This window comes from Mycena indigotica (genome assembly GCF_014461135.1).
Source record: "Mycena indigotica strain 171206Taipei chromosome Unknown Mind.scaff0005, whole genome shotgun sequence".
NCBI classification, from domain to species: Eukaryota; Fungi; Basidiomycota; class Agaricomycetes; order Agaricales; family Mycenaceae; genus Mycena; species Mycena indigotica.
The window spans coordinates 3,615,726-3,638,191 of NW_023503004.1; the positions used below are offsets into that span (position 1 = coordinate 3,615,726).

At 50.5% G+C, this 22,466-nt stretch overlaps 11 protein-coding genes across 11 annotated transcripts; 7 read left to right on the forward strand and 4 right to left on the reverse strand.

Moving 5' to 3' along the window:
* Window positions 1–1,353: 1,353 nt before the first annotated feature.
* On the forward strand, window positions 1,354–2,971 carry MIND_00621300 (YTH domain-containing protein 1; the record flags this gene model as incomplete). Its single annotated transcript, XM_037362959.1, has 5 exons — window positions 1,354–1,932; window positions 1,983–2,128; window positions 2,179–2,695; window positions 2,749–2,756; window positions 2,809–2,971. 5 exons carry the CDS (start codon window positions 1,354–1,356, stop codon window positions 2,969–2,971), a joined length of 1,413 nt encoding a protein of 470 aa, XP_037220880.1.
* Window positions 2,972–3,023: 52 nt separating this feature from the next.
* MIND_00621400 (uncharacterized protein) lies at window positions 3,024–4,253 on the reverse strand (the record flags this gene model as incomplete). Its single annotated transcript, XM_037362960.1, has 8 exons — window positions 3,024–3,303; window positions 3,350–3,390; window positions 3,439–3,494; window positions 3,547–3,566; window positions 3,613–3,700; window positions 3,754–3,832; window positions 3,884–4,024; window positions 4,071–4,253. 8 exons carry the CDS (start codon window positions 4,251–4,253, stop codon window positions 3,024–3,026), a joined length of 888 nt encoding a protein of 295 aa, XP_037220881.1.
* A 716-nt stretch (window positions 4,254–4,969) lies between these two features.
* Window positions 4,970–5,711, forward strand: MIND_00621500 (uncharacterized protein; the record flags this gene model as incomplete). The annotated part of the gene is made up of 3 exons (XM_037362961.1): window positions 4,970–5,183; window positions 5,231–5,441; window positions 5,492–5,711. The coding sequence occupies 3 exons, from the start codon at window positions 4,970–4,972 to the stop codon at window positions 5,709–5,711; spliced, it is 645 nt and encodes a 214-aa protein (XP_037220882.1).
* A 220-nt stretch (window positions 5,712–5,931) lies between these two features.
* Window positions 5,932–6,654, forward strand: MIND_00621600 (uncharacterized protein; the record flags this gene model as incomplete). Its single annotated transcript, XM_037362962.1, has 3 exons — window positions 5,932–6,142; window positions 6,190–6,409; window positions 6,453–6,654. 3 exons carry the CDS (start codon window positions 5,932–5,934, stop codon window positions 6,652–6,654), a joined length of 633 nt encoding a protein of 210 aa, XP_037220883.1.
* Window positions 6,655–6,804: 150 nt separating this feature from the next.
* Window positions 6,805–7,185, forward strand: MIND_00621700 (uncharacterized protein; the record flags this gene model as incomplete). Its single annotated transcript, XM_037362963.1, has 1 exon — window positions 6,805–7,185. One exon carries the CDS (start codon window positions 6,805–6,807, stop codon window positions 7,183–7,185), a length of 381 nt encoding a protein of 126 aa, XP_037220884.1.
* A 2,514-nt stretch (window positions 7,186–9,699) lies between these two features.
* MIND_00621800 (uncharacterized protein) lies at window positions 9,700–10,500 on the reverse strand (the record flags this gene model as incomplete). The annotated part of the gene is made up of 1 exon (XM_037362964.1): window positions 9,700–10,500. One exon carries the CDS (start codon window positions 10,498–10,500, stop codon window positions 9,700–9,702), a length of 801 nt encoding a protein of 266 aa, XP_037220885.1.
* A 403-nt stretch (window positions 10,501–10,903) lies between these two features.
* MIND_00621900 (Glycosyltransferase family 2 protein) lies at window positions 10,904–13,733 on the reverse strand (the record flags this gene model as incomplete). The annotated part of the gene is made up of 11 exons (XM_037362965.1): window positions 10,904–11,015; window positions 11,065–11,225; window positions 11,281–11,485; window positions 11,534–11,826; window positions 11,885–12,010; window positions 12,065–12,633; window positions 12,677–12,890; window positions 12,946–13,065; window positions 13,121–13,261; window positions 13,316–13,627; window positions 13,683–13,733. The coding sequence occupies 11 exons, from the start codon at window positions 13,731–13,733 to the stop codon at window positions 10,904–10,906; spliced, it is 2,304 nt and encodes a 767-aa protein (XP_037220886.1).
* A 597-nt stretch (window positions 13,734–14,330) lies between these two features.
* On the forward strand, window positions 14,331–15,070 carry MIND_00622000 (Oxidoreductase-like domain-containing protein; the record flags this gene model as incomplete). The annotated part of the gene is made up of 3 exons (XM_037362966.1): window positions 14,331–14,643; window positions 14,691–14,937; window positions 14,992–15,070. 3 exons carry the CDS (start codon window positions 14,331–14,333, stop codon window positions 15,068–15,070), a joined length of 639 nt encoding a protein of 212 aa, XP_037220887.1.
* A 66-nt stretch (window positions 15,071–15,136) lies between these two features.
* Window positions 15,137–16,136, forward strand: MIND_00622100 (uncharacterized protein; the record flags this gene model as incomplete). The annotated part of the gene is made up of 3 exons (XM_037362967.1): window positions 15,137–15,363; window positions 15,411–15,572; window positions 15,620–16,136. 3 exons carry the CDS (start codon window positions 15,137–15,139, stop codon window positions 16,134–16,136), a joined length of 906 nt encoding a protein of 301 aa, XP_037220888.1.
* A 161-nt stretch (window positions 16,137–16,297) lies between these two features.
* Window positions 16,298–17,739, reverse strand: MIND_00622200 (uncharacterized protein; the record flags this gene model as incomplete). The annotated part of the gene is made up of 2 exons (XM_037362968.1): window positions 16,298–17,472; window positions 17,520–17,739. The coding sequence occupies 2 exons, from the start codon at window positions 17,737–17,739 to the stop codon at window positions 16,298–16,300; spliced, it is 1,395 nt and encodes a 464-aa protein (XP_037220889.1).
* Window positions 17,740–18,314: 575 nt separating this feature from the next.
* Window positions 18,315–22,233, forward strand: MIND_00622300 (uncharacterized protein; the record flags this gene model as incomplete). Its single annotated transcript, XM_037362969.1, has 11 exons — window positions 18,315–18,851; window positions 18,897–19,040; window positions 19,090–19,307; window positions 19,355–19,578; window positions 19,626–20,203; window positions 20,250–20,363; window positions 20,409–20,477; window positions 20,528–21,025; window positions 21,075–21,640; window positions 21,699–21,807; window positions 21,859–22,233. 11 exons carry the CDS (start codon window positions 18,315–18,317, stop codon window positions 22,231–22,233), a joined length of 3,432 nt encoding a protein of 1,143 aa, XP_037220890.1.
* Window positions 22,234–22,466: the final 233 nt, after the last annotated feature.

The following is a 22,466-nucleotide window of genomic DNA, read 5'->3' on the forward strand; positions in this document are numbered from 1 at the left end:
GCCAGGGTGTCCGATCACCCCTTTGCGGGCCCACGTATATAATGTGCGATAGCGTACCATATACTCCATTGCTTAGATCATCTATAATACCGCTTCTCTCTGTGCAAGGAGGAATCACCAACACAGTGGGCCTGAGACAACCCGATTCGAACCTCTGACTACCACCAGCGACAAGGGACCAAGTTAACGGGCCCTTTCGGTTTCGATCTACCCCGCTCGCCTTACTCACGGGCCCGACGATTCATCTGTTCTGTTCCAGGCGCATGTTCTTAGGAGAGGACCTTGCACAGCTCAACCTGCAGTCTGACACTGTTAGACTATCCAGAGTTTCCTCAATGCCCTTGAGCAATCATCTTGACCATTGTGTCCAAATGGAGACATGCCAAAGTCATGACTCATATAACTACTCATGGCTGCTTGATAGAGATCCTGCTAACCTCTGGAGCAGTCTTATTATACAAAGAATAGAGAGATAAATCTGGAATTTATCTCTTGCCTTTCTTCCATAACTTTCTCAGGGGGGGTTCTAGATTAGCCCAGTGTATGTTATGTTGTAGTGATAAGGATATACACTCTAGACTCTAGTACAGTATATACTGCACAAACTTAGCATTCTATAAGAAAGGAATTGTACTAAGTAGATGCTAGTGCAGTAGTTATTTGACTTTTGTAACTTGAAAAAAATAATGTTTTATCGTAATCTTATTATACAAGAGAGAACCCGTGAGAGTATGTGTGACAGCTCTGATGAGCCAATAGGAAGGCCCAGTTAGGATTTCCTAATTTGGGACACAACTTTTGCAGGCAACGACACGCCCGTGCATAGCACAGGCTACTCCTCGTAGTGTACATTTATGCAAAAAATAGGGGGAAATGATTGAGATTTAGCTAAATAGTCACTAAAGCAAGGTGTTTAGGCTGGCCACTTGGCCAGCACCTAGTACTCGAAGTCGGATGGCAAGTTGGTCAGGGTTACCTCAGCAGGCAACTGAGTCACGTGCTGCCAGTTTGCCAGGGGAACGCTCAGCGGCAGCGCTGCCATCTTCAGTGATTCTCTTTGCGTATTACTATCTGAGTCTGAGGCACCCTTCATTTGGCAGCTTGAAAGTCCGATTCCCGAATCATGATGGCCCGCTGCGGACCGTGTTGCTTAGTCAGTCCACACAACCTTCCTCTCGACCACGATTTTCGTGGCGCCAACACTCTCTGGCTTCGCTGTCAATGTCACCGGGTGATTGATAATGCGATAGTGGCTCCAACAGAAGGCGACAGTACCTGTGGACCGATGACGTCAACTTTCTCCATCTTTTTAAAGTTGGAGCCACACAGTTCGATGGCTGCTTCGACCCACCTATGACCTCAAGGGATTATCGCCAGTCAACCCAAAGCAAACTGCGCCCACACTCAATCAACCCGTCGTTGTCCTCAGATACCGACAGCAACTCGCCGTCCAATTCTTCTGACTCTCTCCCTCCGTCGAGACATGAAGCGGACTCGGGCTGGGCGATGTGGGTTGGGAATGTCCCCTCTGAGGCCACGTCTGCAGAGCTCCGCGCCTTCTTTTGCCGCGGCTGCGATGTTACCATCGTATCAATTCGGACAATCCCTCACACCAAGTGTGCATTCATCAACTTCAGCACCGAAGACCAACGCCAGTCCGCCATCGCGCGTTTCAATGGAGTCTCGCTACGAAGAATGGGGCCTCCTCTTGTGTGTCGCGCGCGTGATGGGAGTGAACGAGAACACACAGGCGTTTGGGCACAAAGAGGGAAAGGCATGCACCAGAGATGGATCGAAAAGCATACTGGCGCCAAGCTAATGAAGGAGAAGACTAGTAGCTCCGAGAGCATTCAGTCCGATTCGTCAACAAGTTCGAGCCTGTTGGCAGAGTTCTTCCCTGAGCGGTACTTCATTCTCAAGTCGTTGAGTCAGGTGAGCAAACACCACTATAACCATTTTCTCCAAGACTAAATTCCCAGCAGGACGATCTCGATGCGAGTGTCCAGCGTGGAATATGGGCAACACAACCGCACAACGAAGATACTTTAGACCTCGCATTCAGAACAGCCAAAAATGTTTATCTCATATTCAGTGTCAATCGGAGCAGGGAGTTCTATGGATGTGCAAGGTTTGAATCTCTCCTATTTCCTAGCATGGAATCATGCTTGACTTTCTTAGAATGGCTGGTCCCATCGGCGCAGTTGCTAATGGTGACCGAGTTGAGTGGGCTCCGAGAAGAACCAGCACCCACCAAAACTCCAATTCGTCCATCACACAGGAACCAGCCCTTCTCTCATCACCCACTCCCCATCGTTCAGTCAGTGTCGGAAGTCTTGGACTCAAATTTGAGCGGCTGAATACTAGCGACGATGCTGCCTCTACATCCGACGACACTGTGACCCGTCGTAAGACTGTGCCATCACGAGACTCCTTGCGCTTGCGCGCAATAGCAAGTGGACCCATACAAGCACTGGATCTCCCCTACGAATCTGGGAGTGTATGCTCGGATGATATCGTGTCACAGGTAGACTCTGGGCCAGCTTCAGATCACCAGAATGACTGGGGTCGCGAGTTTCGGCTCGAGTGGCTCTCCACTAAACGATTGCCATTTCGGCGCGTCGAACATTTGTACAACCCTTGGAATAACGGAAGATGCGTTAAGGTCTCGCGCGATGGAACGGAGCTGGAGCCGGGGGTTGGGAGAGCCTTGACAGGGATTATACTGGATTCGCGCGAAAAATCTGCTAGCTCTTGAAGTGCGTCAGCTTGAATTCGACGCATTACTGATACTTTCACATCTGGCCACAGGTCTCTGGGGGTTGTACTGTCAACGAGTCATGTTTTGCTATGTCGTTTAGGGTTTGTGTGGTATATGGACAATGGTCGTTTATGGACTCGTTACATCCCGAAACTTGTTGTGCCACGTGAGCTCGAGGACAAAGTGATGAACAGTATCAGCCTCACTATTTAAAGTGGTTAATACAATGACAATTAGTGCTACAAATTTCTATTTCTTCAACGGTTCATTTTGTCTCTGAGCCCGCCACCCCTTCCAGGCGGCCACCGTCGCTTTCTACATCGTAAGTGTTGATATCAGTGAGGTTTACTTCGATTATTGAGGCAGGGTTGGTCATGACGATGTCGCTGGTCACACTGCGCTCGGAAGTCTGCGACCATCCGAGCGCGATGCGGAGGTAGATGAGAACGTGCGAGATGCCAATAACTTGCGGCATGAGGGCGCCACTGAGGTGGCGGAGGTCGTTTCCGACTTTCAGGGTGATTGCATAGAAAAGAGTCCATAGGCTAGAGAGATCCAATTAGCATCAAATGAATATGACAGGCCACATACGCAAGGATTACCGCGCTCTCAATAACAATTGCTGCCAGATGCTAGCAGAGGTAATAAAATCGGAGCGACACACATCAAAGCACACATACGTGCAAAGTGCGTGCATCCTGGTGAGGCCCGTGATATAGGCGACCAGCAATAAATGCTGAACCGACACATGATCATTTCACAGCCCACGCCTTGTAGAGAATGCGCACCAGTGCAGTAGAAGATGATTCTGAAGATGATTAGCAGGTGTGGTTCCTTGCTATTGGCAGACATACGCCGTATTCAAGATTAATCCGACCGTAGTTGTGGCGCGATTATACGACTGTCCATGGTATAAGCTGACTAGTCCAGCTGTCCCGCTTCCTGGTTTCAGACTGTGTCAACGACACGCAGGGAATGGAACTAAAATCACACACCCAAAAGCGCGCACCACGCCAATAGGGGCAAAACCACGATCATTCGATTCCGACCCCAGATAGCCCATAGTCGGTGTATCTGGAGGACCTCAGTTGGTGTGCACCGGTTAGTCTGTAGTATTTGGCTGACCATGATACCGTCCCCAATCCAGATGGATATAAGAATGGATACTGCTGGCGGAGGGTGTGTAGAATAGTAATGAATGGCGTGTTCAGCGGGAGTCGGCCCTCGGAAAGCGCGAACAAAGTTGACGACTATAGCGATCCAATGCTAATACCGATTGAGCTTGAAAGTTGGATACCAGTCTGCGACTCACGCCGGTACAAGTGAGTGCGAGAGCAGCAGTCGCAAAAGCCAGCAAGCTCTTCAGACCTTGCGGTCCATTGGAACGGGTGAGCTTGAGGTATACCGCCGCGCAAAAAAGGACGAGAAATGCACCAAAAAGCAGGCTTTCCACCACGACGATAACAATGTGTATCGTCACGGGCGAAAAGCCCATGCCTGGGGAGAGAAAGAAATCGGAATTTCGTGGGTGTGGGTCGCTTTTATTGGCGGTAATGATAATGAAGCCCGTATCCCACGTTCTGAGTCCTCCTTTGACACGAGCATCTCAAGCGACGGCGGTCGTCCAAGCCAACAGTAAATCAGCGAAAATATAGCAAGCTTTTTGGCTCGGCAGGGTGGCTGAAGGTGGCTCTTGTGAATGAGGCTATAGATAGTCTGAATGAGGCACTCAGTCCACTGCACAACCACTGCAACGAAATTTGGGTACCCACTGAGACCGCCCGGCTCCGTAGATAGCCGAGGTGAGATTTTGGTGACGAGTTTGCGCTTATATAATGTCGTTTTGCTGGATTCGTCGACTGTAACAAGGAGTTGTTTGAACAATTTGAACCTAGAGGTGGCTCAGGGTAGTTCCTTACATACAAAGTGGGCCTCAATCGAGACACTCGTAGCAAGCGAAGCGTCCAAGTTGTTCAACTTCAAGTTGTTGAGTGAAGCAGTCACAGTTGTGTTACACCTTTCCTCTTCTCTCGAAAAAAATCAATTTCAACCAAGGCGATGCGCGTGCTCTGACTATCGGCTTAGGATCACACCACTATCTCTAGAATCTAGATGACGACGAACCCTACGCTTGCCAACCTACTCTAGTCACACGCCGAGTCTAAGTCTAAGATAAGAAGACTCCGGAGAATCTTGTGTTTCGTCCCCACCATGAAGGCGATATTAGGCCTTGTAGCAGCGGCCACCGCAGCACAAGCGGCACGCTTTGTGAACGCCAGCATCGACGATACGTCTCCTCAAATCGTCTACACCCAGCAACCGTTCATTCGTTGCACTCCATCGACCTGTGGCTCAGACTCGACCGCGAGGCTATTCAACGGTACATCGACTACTACCTCTGGGATGATTATAATCCCTTTCGTTGGTGAGTATTGTGCGTGGGGTAGACAAGTCTTGCTAACCGAGGTACAGGCAACGCGGTCTATGTTTATCTCGGGGTCGAGGGGACGATCAATTTCAATCTTGACGGTGTTCTTCATGGTGTTCTCACCGGATCCGACTCCAATGATGTCAGTCTGGCATTCTACGAACCCGGACTGACGAACAGCAAGCATGTCCTCACCATCTACCCCTCAACTTCAGCGGGCTCTGAGATTGTGCAGTTTGACTACATTCTCTATGCGTGCGTGAACCCAAAGCCTTCGCTGGATCGCTCTGATAAGGCTTTTCTAGACACCAATTGCCCAGCAAGCATATCGGTGCCATCGTTGGAGGTGTGGTTGGCGGTCTCGCTTTCATGGCGATACTTGGCAAGACAGCACTGTGGCTGATGCGGCGGAGAAGACAACGGCGACTTTCGATTCGTGGAGTCAGACTGGGAGATGATTGGCCTGACAAACCCAGCCTCCAACTGGATGGTGTGCTGCCCCAGAAACCCAAGCAAGCGATGTGAGATTTCTTGCCGTTGTCTGTAGTTGTCTGTAGTTGTAGGATAGATTGAGAATGTCGAAATAACGAGTGTCTCTTGCGTGAGCAGAGCTTTCCAAAAGAGGGTGTAGTCCGCATCTATCGGTCCGATGTCTGCTTTCTTTTTGGGTAGCCAACTTTGCCTTTTAAGTTCCGCATAGACGATATCGATAGCTGGGTTTGCATTCCTCTCTCTTCCTTCTCAGATGCGATTTCCGGTTTCCATTCTGTTCTTGATTGCGACAGTCTACGGACGACTGGTGAACGTCACCCTCGATGATACCTCGTCGCAGATCATCTACAACAACCCACCATACCGATGCACCACCAGTTCTATCTGTGACACCAACTTCCAGTCGGGACTCTTCAATGAGACTTCGTCGACCACCACTACCATGATTATTATTCCGTTCTCGGGTTGGTCCTCCTTTTCCGTCATGGTCAGTGATTCAGCCAGGTGATAGGGACGGCGGCATACGTTTATCTTGGTATCAATGGCACGGCAATCTTCCAACTCGATGGTCTTTATGTCGGGGAGTACGGCGGAACCAACGTGAACACGATTACACCTGCGCTCGCGCTCCACAACCTGTCAGACAGACTGCATGTTTTGACCATCGTCGGAGTCGACCCGGTTCGATGGGACATTGCAGCAGCAGTTCAGTTGGATTCGTTCGTTTACACGTGGGTCCAAGGCATAATCCAGACTTGGACTGATTGATGACAGGTCGAAACGAGCGACAAATCATACGGGGGCCATCGTTGGCGGCGTTGTTGGGGGGCTGGTATGCATCGCGTTGATTTATCTTGGAATGACGCTGCTTCGTCGCCGACAGCAAAGCAAACGGGCAGCACGCGGATCGTGGTTTCGAGGAAAGTGGACAGATAAGCCAAGTATTCAGATGGAGGGGATGGAGGTGCAGAAATGAGCTGAATTTGAAGAAGATGTCGATGTGTATGATTGCGAAAGGAAGAGCTCCTAAATTCAGAGCGCGCGTGATGCTTCGAGTACCTGATCGGCGCCATTCACTGAAAAAGCTGCCACCATCACCATCGACAGTTTCCCCAGATGCCCCACCATGTCCACCGAAATCTCATTTTCCCCTCCTCGGTTAATCGTCCTCATTGCGGAACTCATTTTGACGGTTCTGACCGCCTTTGGCCTCCTTCTCATTCTGCTCCTTGCCCTTGGCCATGACGACACAGCACCGCTGGGCATCCTCCATATAACGATAGCCTGCACACTTCTGGTTTACGCTGCGATGGAGGGAACTGGCGTATTGGTTCGTAGTCACTGGTTTAAACGAAACACCCTAGTTGCAAGGTGTAAATGCCTGTGGCTGGACGGGAGAGAAGACGAAGAGTCGAAGATGTATGGGACGAGTGTCATCGACAGGGATGTCAAGAAAGGTCCGTTTTCGATGACCCCCGGAAGGTCGAGAAAGGGCAGAATTGTGTGAGTATCTGCAGTTCAATCCTGAGCATCTTAACCAACAGGTTCTGTAGATTATTATGAGCTACGAGTCGCAACGAGAGAAAAACCGCGCACGAAGTTGAATGAAGTTGTACATATACCATTTTGAATCTCATTACAACGGAATAAAGTAGCGAGAAACGGCGCTTGGAGAGACGGCCTCCACGAACCACAGCATTATTGGGCCTCTGCCAGCCTAATAGCCAGCCTCTGCCAAGCTGTAACTGTAAGGTCTGAATCATCAATCGTGATGTGACTACTACTCTGATGGTCACTTCACACTCTCTTCTTCGCTTGACCGATTCGTTTTTGGTGACGACGTGCTTTGGCTATGAGTTGAAGCTTCTCTAGACATCATTTGGACCCCGTCATGATTCCAAATGCCAATTTTTCTGAGGGCTTTTGACGTCTCTTCATTGCTGGGTTGAAATCCGACACAAACCCTCTGGCGCCAGTTCCTTGAATTCGTTCGTTGATTAGATATCTGGTCTTCGTGTGCTACTTTCCAAATTATGGCTCAATCTCATGAATATCCTGTGAATGAGATGCTCATTAGCAATAGCGGCTAGTGACACTGGCAACCTGATTTATTCGACATTGCCAGTCCTCGCACCTACCAACTCCGGCTCCGAGTCTGAGGGATGTAACAAGCATTACGCGTCAAGTCCCCAAGCGCATCAAATAGCTACAAAGCTCCATCAACCGATGCCGCCATTGTGCTCTTTGTTCAACTAGCCGAGTTCAAAGCGCCAGCGCCCTTTATCTATATTTCATGGCGAACACTTGTGACTTATCCCTCTCATACTCAACATCCACCACGGAAGCTCACTGCAACAACAATCCCCAAACAACCAGAACGAATAACCTCCATGACCCCATATTTCTTCCAACCAGAGAACACGGTTTCCCTCCCACCTGTCGAGCATGTCAGTGGTCATTTGATGTTCCCGGATGCCACTCATATCCGCCCACAGAAACTGTGCCATCCCCACAGATTCCCACAGAAGCTCAATGCGAGTCCGTATTCTCAAATGACGGCCTCTTTGCCCAACGACGACGCATATGTGCCATGGCGAAGGGCCGAAATCTTCTCTCAGCCTTTCCCTGACCCATTCGAGAGCACCCACAGTATTCTAGGGGAACTCAACTCAGATAGTGAAGTGTACCTGCCCCCGAAACGTCCCCGCGTCGTGTGGCTGGGTAGCGAAACGGACAATCCCATTGCCGGTGGCAAGGCTCAGAAAGGCAATCTTTGGCTTTGTCGCCGGCTCTCTCCTACTCAAGATCCCCCGGAGCTTCGACAAGTCCCAGTTGCTCCATTACCAATCGGTAGCGGAAGACCCAGTCGACAGTTGCCCGACATGACCCAAAACACTTCCTTCGCCAATAACTATGTTCTGAGCAACGCGATGGCGGAGCGAGCAGCAGAGGATGCCGCCGCGACTTACTATTCGTCGACTCTTTCGATGTTGTCTGGCCTACCAACATCCCCAGAAAACGACGACGACGACGTACCCTATCTTTTAAGGATGGGACGTGAAGGTGCTCTGCGACCGCCTACGCCACCCAACGCCGCATTGTTTCCCTCGCCCATCCGGGCAGCAATTTGCCAATACCTAGGCTTTGAAGAGCCTCTTGACGAATTTTCTACTGACTCTAAGCCGCACGAGTCTCGACTAGAAAGCAGTTCGGCTAGCTATCCCGCCAACTTTTTCGCTGATCGGTATCCTCCGCCTTTATCCATTGAGGAATACATCCCCGACGTTTCGTATTTTCGCCCCCGAATCACTGCCCAGGACGTCCTCGCCATGGAGGCGAGCATCCAACCAGGCACCCTAAGCGACTTCGCAGAACATTTCTTCGCTGGGCCTGCCTTAGCCCTTCCATCATCGCAATCGGAAGACCATGATTGGGATTGGGAGTGTGTCCCCCGACTCACTCCTGAAGAGGCGCGTGCCGAAAGGCTGCGTCGGATTCCCGGTCTCGCAACAGCCGAACCATTTCGCCAGCCTGAGCTCGACCTTCATCATCGCAAATCACCGGATATCCACGCTACCACACCCGTATTCAGCCAACATATTCGACGCTCATCTTCTCCGAGAAACCCGTCCGATCTCTCCACAGGTCTGTTCATGGTTGCTCTTGGACTGGACAAAGTCGCTACTCCCAAGCCCAATGCAACTGCAGTAGAATGGCGCAGAGTTGTGGTTAATCTAGAGAGCATGTCATTGGTCTAATCACCTGTGTCAGTTCCCAGTCATCTTTGACTTGTAAAAGTTGTATTGCATTCGATGATATATACCTTTTGTACGCAGAAAACCCTTCCACGTGACCGCGTACTGCTGATGTAAGCCTCCTTCACTTCGACTTGACCACTTAGCAAGGTTGACGAACGGCGCAAGCAAGCATCGCTAGAAATACATTGGTCTAGGTACAACTGGTAAGCGGTAATTAGCGTTTTCTATGATCATTATTGACGGGTAAGGTGAAAATTCTAGAGCTACTTTTGCTTTAATGCCCGTAGGCCCTTGACGACCGAAGTTTCATCTTGATTCCACTCCCCCGTCCAACCCAGCTCGGAACGAACTGTTGCGCTACGCGGTGCCGCCTTGTCCTTGAACAGCAGGCTGGATGTTCGTCGCATATTTGGCGGCCTCATGGCAGGCTCTGAAGTTGTTGATGCAGTGGATGGCCGCGAGGATGACGGTGAAGATGTATGACTTCTGAAGACTGTTGGTGGGAGTATCGCCGACGACTGGTCTAACGACGTCCTCGCTTTCTTCAAGTCCATGCTATGATGTCGCTCCAGCTCGGAAGGGAACACAAGCTCGATTGGGACACCGTCGCCAAGTTTTCGCGCCACTCTGGCCATCTTTCTCCGCCGCTCACTCTGTGCTCCCGTCTGCTCGACCTCGTCCTCCTCATCATCCAGGTCTCCAACACCTAATTCCATCATCGACATTGGCCGTCCCCAAGATTGGGATGCAGAAGAGGCCCTCCGGCGATGTCCTTTAGAAGAGATACCAGCGTTGCTGATGCGCAACAGTAGCGTCGGGCGACCATTGGATTCCGCTGCGCCAACCACAGGTTCAAGCAACAGTTTGTCATTAGACATGGCAGCGGGTGTGGCAGGTAAACTAGCGCTTTTGGGAGGCCCGCGAGGAAAAGGTGGAAGCGGCTCTGAAGGGTCTACCAGTAACGGCGCAGCACCAAGCAAAGCCGCCAGTTTGCGTGTCGAGCGCATGAGACGGATACGCTGCGTTTGGGGGAGAGCATGGGTTGTCGATGGAGGCGAAGACATGGGCAAGATGGAAGGAAGAAGCAAGAAAAAAGACGCTTTTAGCCTATTATTTGTAGGTTTCAAATTTATGAAACGGGACTTCGGAACACGGCGTCTGACTCGTGGCGAAGAACCTGCTATTATGCGACGGTGACGACTGGCCAGAAAGAACGTGCGTTACGTTTGGTTGGCTTCGAAACGAGGTCCAAACTACTTCACAGTTGCTTCACAGTTGCGTGGTTTTTGATCGAGGCAAAGATTGTGCCAAAAAAAGACATGCGGACCGATGCCAAGCTGTGATAGATCGGTCCCGGCGGAGCGCTAAGAGGCTTGAGCGAGCCTAGTTGCTGACACTCTGACATACGAGACTGCCTCGAGCAAGCCCCGAGAAACGCTTATGCTACATTTGGGTATACTAAATACATCACGATGGGGGTATGATATTTTGTCGCTTGAATGAGTCCCTCGTCAATCTCTGCAGCTCGATAACAATATTTTCATGCGGTCTGAAGAAACCCCCCTCCTGAACATCTCCCCTGGAAGCGGGTTAACAGAGATCCACGTGCGACTGAGGTGAAAACAAACCAATGGAACGAATGGAAAGTGTCGACTTCAGAGCCTGCTGCCCATCGATCTCGCACGAAAGTGGTTCCAGTGTCCGTCGCATCCTTCACATCCCACCAGTGGTCGATGAAAACCATTGCCGTCTCCGGGGGTAAGATTAAGTGCAGGGTCGTCGGAACAACCTGGTCGACAAAGTATCAGCTATAGCCATTTAGGAAGACGACCGAGACTGCGCACGATTTCTAAGAAGCAGTCGGTCTGCAGCCACGTGCCCAAGACATCCAACATGTCCCATCGCAGGTCGGCGGGAAAATATAACGTGTCCGCCGAGCCACCCACGAAACGAGCAGGGCCACCGGTTAGCTCTGCGAGTCGGTTTCGCATCTTCGCGGGTATCATTTCGTACGCTGGCATGCATGCCGTCAAGCCAACGTGTTTTTCACTGTGAGACGGCGGTCAGTTGCAAGCCAACCATATTGATAAGACTCACCCCCACCACCACAACGACTGGTCCCAACCCTTCCCCCATGCGTCAGTCTTCCGGTTATACTCTTCGGGCGTCAGCGTGGAGACTTTTGCTGGCGGAGGTCGTGTCTCCAGGGAGTTGTTGGTGGCTGGGTTCGGCACATATTGTCGTATTGACTCGAAAGGGGTGTAGTACCAAATGTGGTCTTGTGGAAATTGCATCAAGCGTGGGACGTTTAAGAACGCATCGAAAGGCGCCCAAAGATAACCAGCATAGCAAGGGTTATCTTTGACGGCGGTGTATAACATATGGTGGGCCTGGTAAGGAAGACGGGTTGAGGCAGGAAATATGTGGGAGAGAAATTTGATGACAAACCATTCGGCCACCGATCTGGTACCAGCCAGCATTCCAATCTTCGGCAGCCCCATACGTATCAACGACAACGTCTTCAGAGTGGAGGAATCCTCGGTCCTCGCGGTTTCCGGGTCCAATAAAGAGGATCTGAAGTCGAGGGAATCAGTGACTAAGACTTTCTTGATGCCAAGCATTACTGACGTTGGGGAAATACTGCGAATATGTTTCGCGATACCCATCCAAGTTAATGTCATATCGTGGATGGCTAAAGAACACGATCAAGAGCACGTCGTCAAATGCATGAAAGTCTGGTCGGGGACCGGAACCGACGAATTCCGAGGAATGTGGCAGCGGACGACGTGCGCAGGTAGAGTTGCTTGAGTCCAGTCGGTAACTGGGGTCGTATTGGTGTGGCATCAATGGTTGCTTTTCGGGCTTGTGCGACCAACGATATGAAGGAGCATGTGGAGGCAGTGGAACCAAAGGGGATATGGCAAGGATTATAAGGAATGGCACAATAGGAAGTAGAATTAAGCCGAGACTACGTCTTGGTGGGCGTGAGGAAGTTGTGGTAAGCGGAGGTAGCCCCAGTTCACTTTGAGAATCGCTCTCTTCGCGTAGATATGACAGTGCTGCATAGACGACGAGCATAGTACACAACCACTGAAAACCTGTAAAATGGTCTGGGGGTCGAAATATGAGATGCGCAATTGGTGCCGTTAGTGATGTCGACAGGAGCGCGAGGACTGCAAGTGTGAACGCAGAAGAGCCTGATGGACGATTAGACAGGAAAAGGACATAGACCAGACGCACGATGGAGTATAGCGAGACCAAGTAGGTCACCCAGAACATGGAGCAATAGGCCGACCATAGTCGCAATGGAGTCTCCCGGCAACTCAGAAAGACTAGCGGATGGTGGTGCCGGGTGAGGAAAAATCAGAGCAGCAATCGCGTAGGCAGCAAAACTGCTGCTGAATAGGAATACGTTGAGTTTATGGATCGGGAGGTTGCCAAAGAGCCGGTACAGCTGCAATTGCCTGTGAGTGGAACATTTAATACGGAGCTACAGTAACGGGACGCACGCGAGAGACTATAACTTGGGATGCAGCGACAACGGATACACTCAAAAAGACGAGGGAATATGCGGCAGCATTATAAGACGGTAATTTGGTGATACGACGAGAAAGAAACACAGCAGCAATCTATATGTCGCGTAAGCAACGAGTCAAGTCAAAATTGATTGGTATGACAGCGCACCAGCAGGAAAGCAGTTGTCAAGTGTCTAGATTGGGTCGTTTTGGCGAGCAAGAAGTGGGCGTATAGAGCCACAAAAATTATTACAAAAACATCGGCCGAGTTTAAGGCGCTTTCGCTGGCAAAATGCTGCCGAAAGTGGAGCTTAACACGACGAATTAGTTAAAAAATACAATCTCAGTGGGGACTGGCACGAACCAAAGCATGACTTAGAACCAGAAGGACTGGTGCTGGAAGTACAGCTAGATATATGGAGGATGAGGAGGGCGGCGTCTTTCCATTGGGAAGGTCATCAGTATGTGAGCATTCCGTTGCCTCGGCCACTATGGTAGCCCCCGACAAGTCCTGACTTCCATGGTCGAGTCGTAGCAAGATGGCCGTGATAAGTAACTTCGTTAATTCGATGGCGGCAAGGACAGGGAAAGCCGGTTCGTGTTGACTAGGATGGGCAGGATTTTTGAATCCGGCCCTAACGAGGCCACGAGAAGTCTGGACCGAGACAAACGCCGCCTGGCGAAAAAGAAAGAAAGTCAAAGGGATGTCCATTGCCAATAATTTAACGCACAAAAACAAAACATAAGTTGGTCCTGGTAAGAAAAGTCGTTAACAAGGACATATGTAGGGAGGGAGGAGAAAGACAAATAAGTACGTACGAGAAGTGTGATATCTTATATATGGCGAAATTGATGCCGTTCCGCCTGTACTACTCCTACTTACTACAGACTGAAGTTTCGATGCACAGCCTCACCCCAATTTGGGAATCCTTCCGTTGAACACGGAAGAATTTCCAAATTGGAGCAGGGACGTCGGGGAATTCGGCGAATGGGAAACGATCGTTGCTTGCATAGGTGGTCCAGTTGAGGGTTTTGAGACACTTAGTATGTGAGTAGAGCGACCTTATCTTGCTCCAAGAGAAGGCGAGTAAGTCGGACTCTTTTCCATGTTGATCCTTGCCATCGATTCTGCAAGCGAACAAGTAGAGGATTCCCAGTTTTAATGAATGGATTGGATGAAGAGCGCGGGAGTTGCGATCGTTTGAGAATTCAGATTCTGAGCGTCTATGTGCGGCACAACCTGATCGCAGTGACAGAATTCAACAACGAAGCCATGTTTTGGGCGCTGCGGACCTGCGACCTTGTTGGTTTGTTGTTCGGGCAAAATGTGTAACACGTCACAGCCAAGATCAGCCATAGTCAGCCATCGAAAATCTTTGATGTCATTCCTCTCCCCTCGACGAAATTTTCATCTCTCCACAAGGATCAGGTTGAAGCGCCTCTCCACCGCTGCGGACGACGGAGCTGTCGTTGGTCTTCACAAACTTGGCCTGAAATGGCCGCTGCGCGGTGGTCAGAATCTTTCCCTACGTTATCGTAGGTTGGAACAATCTTTGCGGGGCAAGGCGGCCCTAAAGGGAGGCGCAGTTCTTCCATCCTCTTCAAGCCCTGCATCTATACCATCAAAATTACCGCCGCAATATTTCTATGGGTTAAAGATTCCACAAAAACCCCAAACACCAGCTTCAGATGGTGCGCGAATAATTTGCCTTTATCTCCGTCCTCATGCCTTGACTCAGAGTGCTGTATGTCTGGATGTGCCGTTTGCGTGTACGATCTTTACGACGAGTCTCTCGCAAACTACCAAGAAGCTGTTGCATCTTTTCGTGACTCCCTTCGCGCCACCGCTGTACCTGAATCGGAGTGGCCAATTGAGACGAGGGGGTCTCCAAAGCTAGTGGATAACGGAAGAACTGTGGTTCAAGATGCGTTTGACGTATTGGAACGGACATTGGCAGCTAAGAGGCAGGGCACGTCTGCAGCAGTGTAATTGCATGTTTTCTTATATTTTGTTGCCATCTTCAGACTCAAAACTCATAGGATACAGCACCAAACTAAATGTTGGACATTCGCTGAGATGTACGAAGGAGTGCGTTGGGTGTTGTTTGCTCGCCGATGAATCAAGTGAGACTCCCGTCCTGTCAACATCATCTGTTTGTGTTCGCCACCACCATCTCCACTCGCCATGGAACCCGTGCTGAATCATCCACTCGTTTACTCTCAGCGGAAACCCTCGCCAGCCTTCCCAAATCGTCGCCCATTCGCTGCTCTGGAAAATGTTTCCCATCCTTACCTCCACCCGGCACGCCACCGTGGCTTGCCGCAAAGCATTCAAACGCGAGAGGCATATACGACTAGCGAGTCCGTTCAAACTCGTACAAGTCTCGCCAATCGACATCATCGTGCTTCTGGGTATGCTCAAGCTCGTGGATTATGGCACTGTCTTACTGTACTACTAGCCCGCCACCTCAGATCAGAACCTCGCGCAAGCCTCCGCCTCTTGAACACGTAGCCCAACACCTCTTGAAGATCACCGAACCACTCTTGCACCCAAATCCACTCCTTCATGAACTCATCATGTGGCAGAATTCGCAGTCGAGAAAGACCAGACACCGTGCCCAGTATGTGTAATGGTACTTTTAGTGATCATTCTCAATGACTGCGGTAGAAATCCTACCGGAAATACCACGACTAGCTCTCAAGCAGTAGCCCCCGACTGGATCGATTCCCACATCACCAAAGTGACCAATGCCGCTCTTGTCAGCTTACCTTTCAAGTCTGCGGGACTTCACCGGCCGGCAGCGACGAACGAGCGCGGAGTCCAATACCGTTCCATCAAAGGTGACAAGATCCCCTCAGCTCAGCAGCTCGATAACGTACTGTACCCACCACTCGAACCCGTGGCTCGTCAATTCCAAAACGCTATGGCCTCTAAGAAAGTCAAAATACCGGTCCCAGATGTGATAGATTTGACTATGAGCGACGACGACGAGGAAGCGGCCAAGGAAAAGGCCAAATCTCAAGCCAAGCCAAGACGCCTCGTTACTTCGACGTTTGCTGCTGCGGCCTCCATGTCGTCTCCTCCACCTTCAAGTCTGCCGATTGGTAATACCTGTGTATTCTGTGGGACCCCGTGCAAGGCAGAGATAAATGCGACTTGGCTGGGGTTCTGCAATGAGTGCTAGGCAGGTTTGCTTCAATGCTTGGATGATTAGATTACATGTGTATGTACAGCCTATGAGTTATAAATAATTGGCTCGTTCTTAGCGGCCCTCATTATGTCATTCATCGAAGTCGTATCTAAAAGGGGCAGTCTTCTCTTCGTTGCCAAGTCAGACTCGTAGCTTCAAGCCTCGATTGAAAGCTCTTCGGAATCGCTATTTGTTCGTTCCAGTAACTTGAAAGACGTTTGGCCATGCCGACCAAATGCATATCGCCCATTGTCGCCTGCCAATGGCCCATACTTTAGCCGCGTAGTCTTATCCTTCCTCAAGTCGAGCGTATCGAGCTCTAGGTTTCTCGTTGCCACCAAAAAGTCGCTAAAAGCAGTACCGGTAGTGCTGGGTCCTCCGTGCACCAGCAATATTATCCCAACAAGGCCGCAGAGCAGCGAAATACCCAAGCCTATCCCGTAGATAAGCCATAGACGACGCGCATTGTAATTGTAGTGAGGGAGGTGGTCGAAAAATGTGCACGAAGTCGTTATCATTTGGGTCGGGTCGAGCGTGAGGATAGAGAGTACGGAGTTGGTCATGAGTGCTTCGAGATTGGATGTGAAATTCGAGCTCCAAGTTATGTTGCCGCTCTGTAGGTCGGAGGCTTCATCATTGAGAAGGGGGAGATCCATCACAGCGAGACGGGGAGGGCTGTAAACAAGATTGGCCGAATTGCCTGACTCGTATACGGTTGCGTTACCCAGTATATATGTGTAAATGGTGGAGACAATGCCGTAGTAGTTGGCCGTGGCGTTATAAAACCGCGAATGAACAAGATTGGAGCCAGGAATAAATGCGCCTCCCGTGCCTTCGGTTACATTGGGCGACAGTTTGATAGCGGGTTGTTGACGGACGATTTGGTCAACAGAAATCGAGGACGAGACACCGGAGAATGTGTAATTAAGGTGGTAAGTCGAATTCCAGGTGATACACGTCACATTCATAGCAGGTTGAATAGCGTTGAATGTAGTATAGTTGGTTCGCATGATTTCAAAGTCCCATTTGCCGCCGTCGACGAAGTTTTCGGCGATGAACGCGGATGGAAGGGACCCGCTAAAGCCAGCGGCCACATAGGGTGGCGGTTTTGCATTTGAGGGAAGACCGTCTGGGTCGTACATCAGTGCAGTCGTATTTTGTGCACCGACGTTGCAAGAGAAGGACGGGGCTGCAATGGATATTGTGTAGGAACAATTATTGGAGCAGATAGTCTTCGGGGGGAGTGGTTGATTAGCAAGTAGTGTACCACCGATAACGCGTGAAGCAAGAGACGAAGGGCGTAAATATGGCTTCGAGGCTGAATTTTCGACTGAAAATAGTTACATACTTGACTTCCATTGAATGAGAGCAGCATACGATCAGCCAAAACTGTTGACGAACCCAAATCGAATATTGGTACCGAGCAATTTCGCCTAATATTGCTAATTCTTGGCGCAACAGGGAGTGTTCCAGGCGAACGTGACGATGAGAGGGAAAAGCCAAATAATGGCCGCAAAAACAACGATTGCTCGTCCCGATCGCCAAAAATCCAAGGATAAGAACGCAAGTATATCATATGGCGACGACCACAGAGCATCTAAACCAGCAATGGTGAAACTTCGTTGGCCCACGACCCTCCAAGCACAGAGTGAAAATGCGGTGCCGACACTATAGCCAAGCGCAGCAGAAACCAGCCACGCAAATGCGGTCCCAATGGCTGAGGAGCCTTCTTGAGAGTGGGTAATAGAAGATAACGTATAAGGCCATGGCTGGATGGAAGGGACTAGCTGGCCATCTAAGGAGTGGTAGAATGCATGATGACTTAGCGCAAATGCGAGAGAGATAAGCCAAACACCGAAAACCTTGAGAAAAGGCGAGAAAAGGTTTCTGTGGCTATTCCAGACGGACATGAAAGAGGTTCGATGCCTCATCCTACAATGACCTGACTTTTAAACCTGAAATAAGCGCGGGTGGAGCCCAATGACTGCATGATGTTCACAACATCTGGGACGCGGGTAGATTGTTGGTGTGGGTAAAGACAAGCTGTACTTTGATGTTTGGAGAGGTATAATCGACAAACTCGGAGGTTGGAGGAGGAAAGTGGAGGAAGAGTTGTGCGTGACAGCGAAATCTAGCAGTGACCACGCTCTGCTCCTTAATGGTCTTGCGCTGATGTCACTGCACTCGCCGTCCCTTGGCCCGTCCTCCCCTTCGCCCTCCTCGTCAGCAGTGACAATTCCCATCCCCGGAAAGTCGATTCTCAAAAAGCCCCCACCAGTCCAAGCATCGTTTATTTCCCGTATCAGTCGGTTCCTGCCTGTTGGCGACAAGACCCAGCCCGAAACGGCTGGGAAGGATGGCGGAAAAGAGGGTGCAACAGACGAAAATGCTCGCGTGTTACGACGAGCCCATTTTATACTTCCGGAGCTGGCAGTTGTCTATCCGATCTCATCCGTCGCCCCACCGTCCACACCACAACTACGCGAAGAGAAGCGGGCAATAGAGGACAAGGAACGGGAGAGGCGGAGAAGGGTTCTGCGAGCGAATAGCGTCAGTACCGCCAGCAGCACTGACAGCGCTAGCATCTTGACCGCGGGAAGTGGGGAAGATTCAGAATGGTGGGCAATGGACAAGGTCGAGAGCTTTTACCGAGAGTGCTGCGAAGGATGTCAAGAGTCTCCGGACAAAGGCATCGCTGCTGCCCTTAAAGTATGATTTACCCTCATTGCCTATCTTTAACTGACGCTGGTTAAGAATGCGCCGCCCACAAATCCCAGGACTGTCGACTTTTCAGGCGTGCAGCTCACATTTACCAGTGCTTCAATTCTGGCAGACGTCCTTAGCATCGAATGGGGTTTACGCAAAGCAGTTTTTCGGGAATGCGACCTTGACGAAATTGTATGGCGAACCTTTCATCTAGGGTCCAAAACTGATCTGGCAAACACAGACTCTTAAACCCATTCTCCACTCTCTTCTCATTCCGCGAACCCTCTCATACCTCAGCATTGCGTCCAACCGACGTCTCAAGGGAAACGCTTGGAAACTCCTTGGTGCATATTTGACCAAGGCTTCCGACCTGCAATTTCTGGATGTTTCACAAAATCCTTTGGACAAGAAAGCAGTTGAATATGTTGTCTCTGCTCTGGCTGAATATACTCCGACAGTGTATGTCAACCTCCTTTGCCCGTTCGACTACTAATTCTATATATCAGCGTCAGCTCTTCCGCTGCCTCTATGCTATCATTCGACTCATTCTCCATCGACGGTCGGGATAGAGATGAAAGGGATGCTGCATCCAGGAGCGAGGCTCGCTACAGTCTGGGTTATGGGCTCGACGACTCGAGGGAGAAGTATCGCAATGTCACCGGAAAGCGTGGTTTGGTGTCATTGAAGTTGGACGATTGCTCTCTCCGTGCTGCCGCACTGGAAACATTATGTGCGTGATTCGCCTGGTGCCTCACTCCATCTGATTCACTTTTATAGGTCGAGCTGTTCGGACTTCCAGCTTGCGCAACATCTCCCTGCGACATAATCGTATTTCTCCCACTGGAGCAGTCGCGTTAGCCCTTATGATTAGGGACTACCCCGATGTACTTGCCGCACCCGCGTCCGCAACAGCATCACCTACAATAGCTCATTCACCATTACCATCTGGCACACCAACCAGCAGTGTCAACAGCTCGCCAATGCATTCCCCAATTCTACCTCATGCTCCAACTCCGCTTCCCACGGGAGGCAAATCCGTCCCTCCTCCTCGTCATCCCTCCCAGACGATTACAGCGGCCCAGACTACATATACCCCATATGTACCCAGGCGGCGACTACAGACCGCAGCACCAAATCCAAACATCAGTTCAGCCCCCCCAGGTAGACCTGTTGTCGCAACGAGTGTTCAAGGAGGTGTGACTGCTCGTCACGTGCCCGACGCAATGAAGGACGCGCAGAAAGAGCGAGAGCGGGATGGTCCAAGTGCTGCGCTGCTGGATAAGGTTCGCGCTCTTGATGCTCTGCCCAGAGTTGGTGCATTAAGGACGTTGGATCTGAGAGGCAATGACCTGCGGGTATGTATTTCGCCTTTCGAGACTTGCCCTTCTCAATCATACGTAGACTGGGATCACGTATATTGCCCAAGTTCTGAAGCGGAATCGCACTTTGAAAGTCCTCAATCTATCCGAAAACAAACTCGACGTGACATGTCTTGTTAGTCTCGCGGAGGCTCTGGTTTGTATTCTCTTCATTGTCCTTCGTGGTTGACAATATTTCCAGAAATATAACTCGAGTTTGGAGACTTTGGATCTATCACGAAACCCCTGCTCTGGGCCTGGTCTTGAGGGAGTGAGTCTCTTCTTTCTTCACTTCTGTTCGTGTCATTGACAAACTCACAGATTCAATCATTACGCACTGCTTTCACTCTCAACACCGCTCTAAAAAGATTATTCCTCAGTTCAACAGGGATGTCTTCACCTGGTGCAATCGCTCTAGCCGAGTTCTTACCTGAAAGCGCATCATTACTTCATCTCGACCTCACAGAAAACTCTCTGGGCCTTGCTGGCGTGCTGGCACTAAGCAAAGGCCTCGAAGCCAATTTCGTGATGCGCTGTTTGGACCTCAACATCCCTCCCGGTGACGAAGAGTGTGCACGGCTTTGTCGCGACATTCTAAACGCCTGCGTTCGGAATACAGAAGAGGCAGAGCGCAACGCTCATCGAGGAATGTTTGGTGGATCGGGTTCCCAAACTCCTATTGACGGCGTGAATGGTCACGCCCATGGAGTGAATGGGTCGACCCATACATCCAGTGGCCGAGGGTTGGGCAAAGGAGTCTGGGGTCTAATTGAAGACAGTGAGCTTGCGAAAAGCATTCGGCTGGATGAAGAGAAAAGGGCGAGTCCTTGAAACTTTCACTGTCGTTTTAACTGATCTATCCATTTAGCTCGAAGGTGATCCTCTCGTTCGAGCCAAGTCTTGTGTTTCCCAACTCGAAGGAATGTTTGCACCACCCTCCGCCTCCGTGGCTGCGCCATCTGCCGCAACACATGCCGCCTTGGTTAAGCAAGCCCGTGAATTGACACATGAGTTAGGCTCTCTCATTCAAGCGACCGAAGATCCAACACGGATGGAGGAGTTGTTGGATGTCAATGATGCATTGACTACGCTTATTGCGCATGGGCCACCACCCGCCGTTCGCCCAGCGTTGACTTTGCAGGGTCTGGGTATCAAATGGACTTCCTCAGTCCAAATACCGCTCCCTGAAGTGACCCAACTCTCCGAGCCAGATAGTAGTAGCCATCAGGGTGATGGAGAACATACGCCAACCACGCCGCGGATAGACAAGGGCAAAGCACGAGCTATGCCAGAACCCGAAGAACCAGAGAAGGTGCTGAGTCCAACATTGATGTTGGCCGAAGACAGCGATGAAGAAGGGAGTGTAATTCATTTCTCGCCTGTAGACCAGGCAGACGCGTCAGCCGATGCAGCAGCAGAATCACCTACCAACCGGTAATTGTTTCGTCCTAGTTGGACATGATAGATAGCTGACGAGTCGCTTGTTTTTCAGTTCGAGGAGTTGGGTGGAAGAGGAAGGAGAGGTGTTCCGAAAGGGCAATGTTCTTTTGGGCCCAGAGGAGATGGAAGGCGAATATGCGGGAGACGAATTGCGGAAAGAGGTATGGAGCCTATTCTGACCTTCATTTTTGTGCTAAAACCAGCCCAAATAGCTTCTGGAAGCGATGGTTGAGCGGCCACCTCCGCGTCCACTAACTCTCGCCGACTCATTTGGCATTGAACACCCCGTTCCAGACCAGCCACAACCAGAAGAACAACCGCCTCCGGTATCACCCAAACCGTCACCTTCCCCAGCGGCTGATAAATTACCTCCACGACCTTACGTGTCTCGGTCGCGCTCTGCTTCATCGTCCATCATGAGCATGCTCTCCCCTACCGTTTCTTCTTTTGCCCCCAACAGCACCGATATCCCAGAGGGACAGGCGAGTCCAAGAACACCGTCGAGTCCTGCTCCCCCATCACCCTTGCCAAATGGCACGCGACCATACCTCGCACGGACTCGGTCATCTACTCTCGACAATCGGTGAATACCTTATCGACGATCTCAACTGGAAGGATGGATCTTTATTAATGTTTTTTATTAATTTCCATGTCCTTATTAAGCAGACGCACACACTCGCTTGGAAAGATCACGCTCCCCGTCGCATTACATAGTCTCTTCGATGCATAGGTACATTATTTCTCACTCTTTTTGTGCTAAGTATATCCTGTTTCTCTTATTTATCGAGGTGTCAGGAGACTACGACGCGTGTCCTTTTTT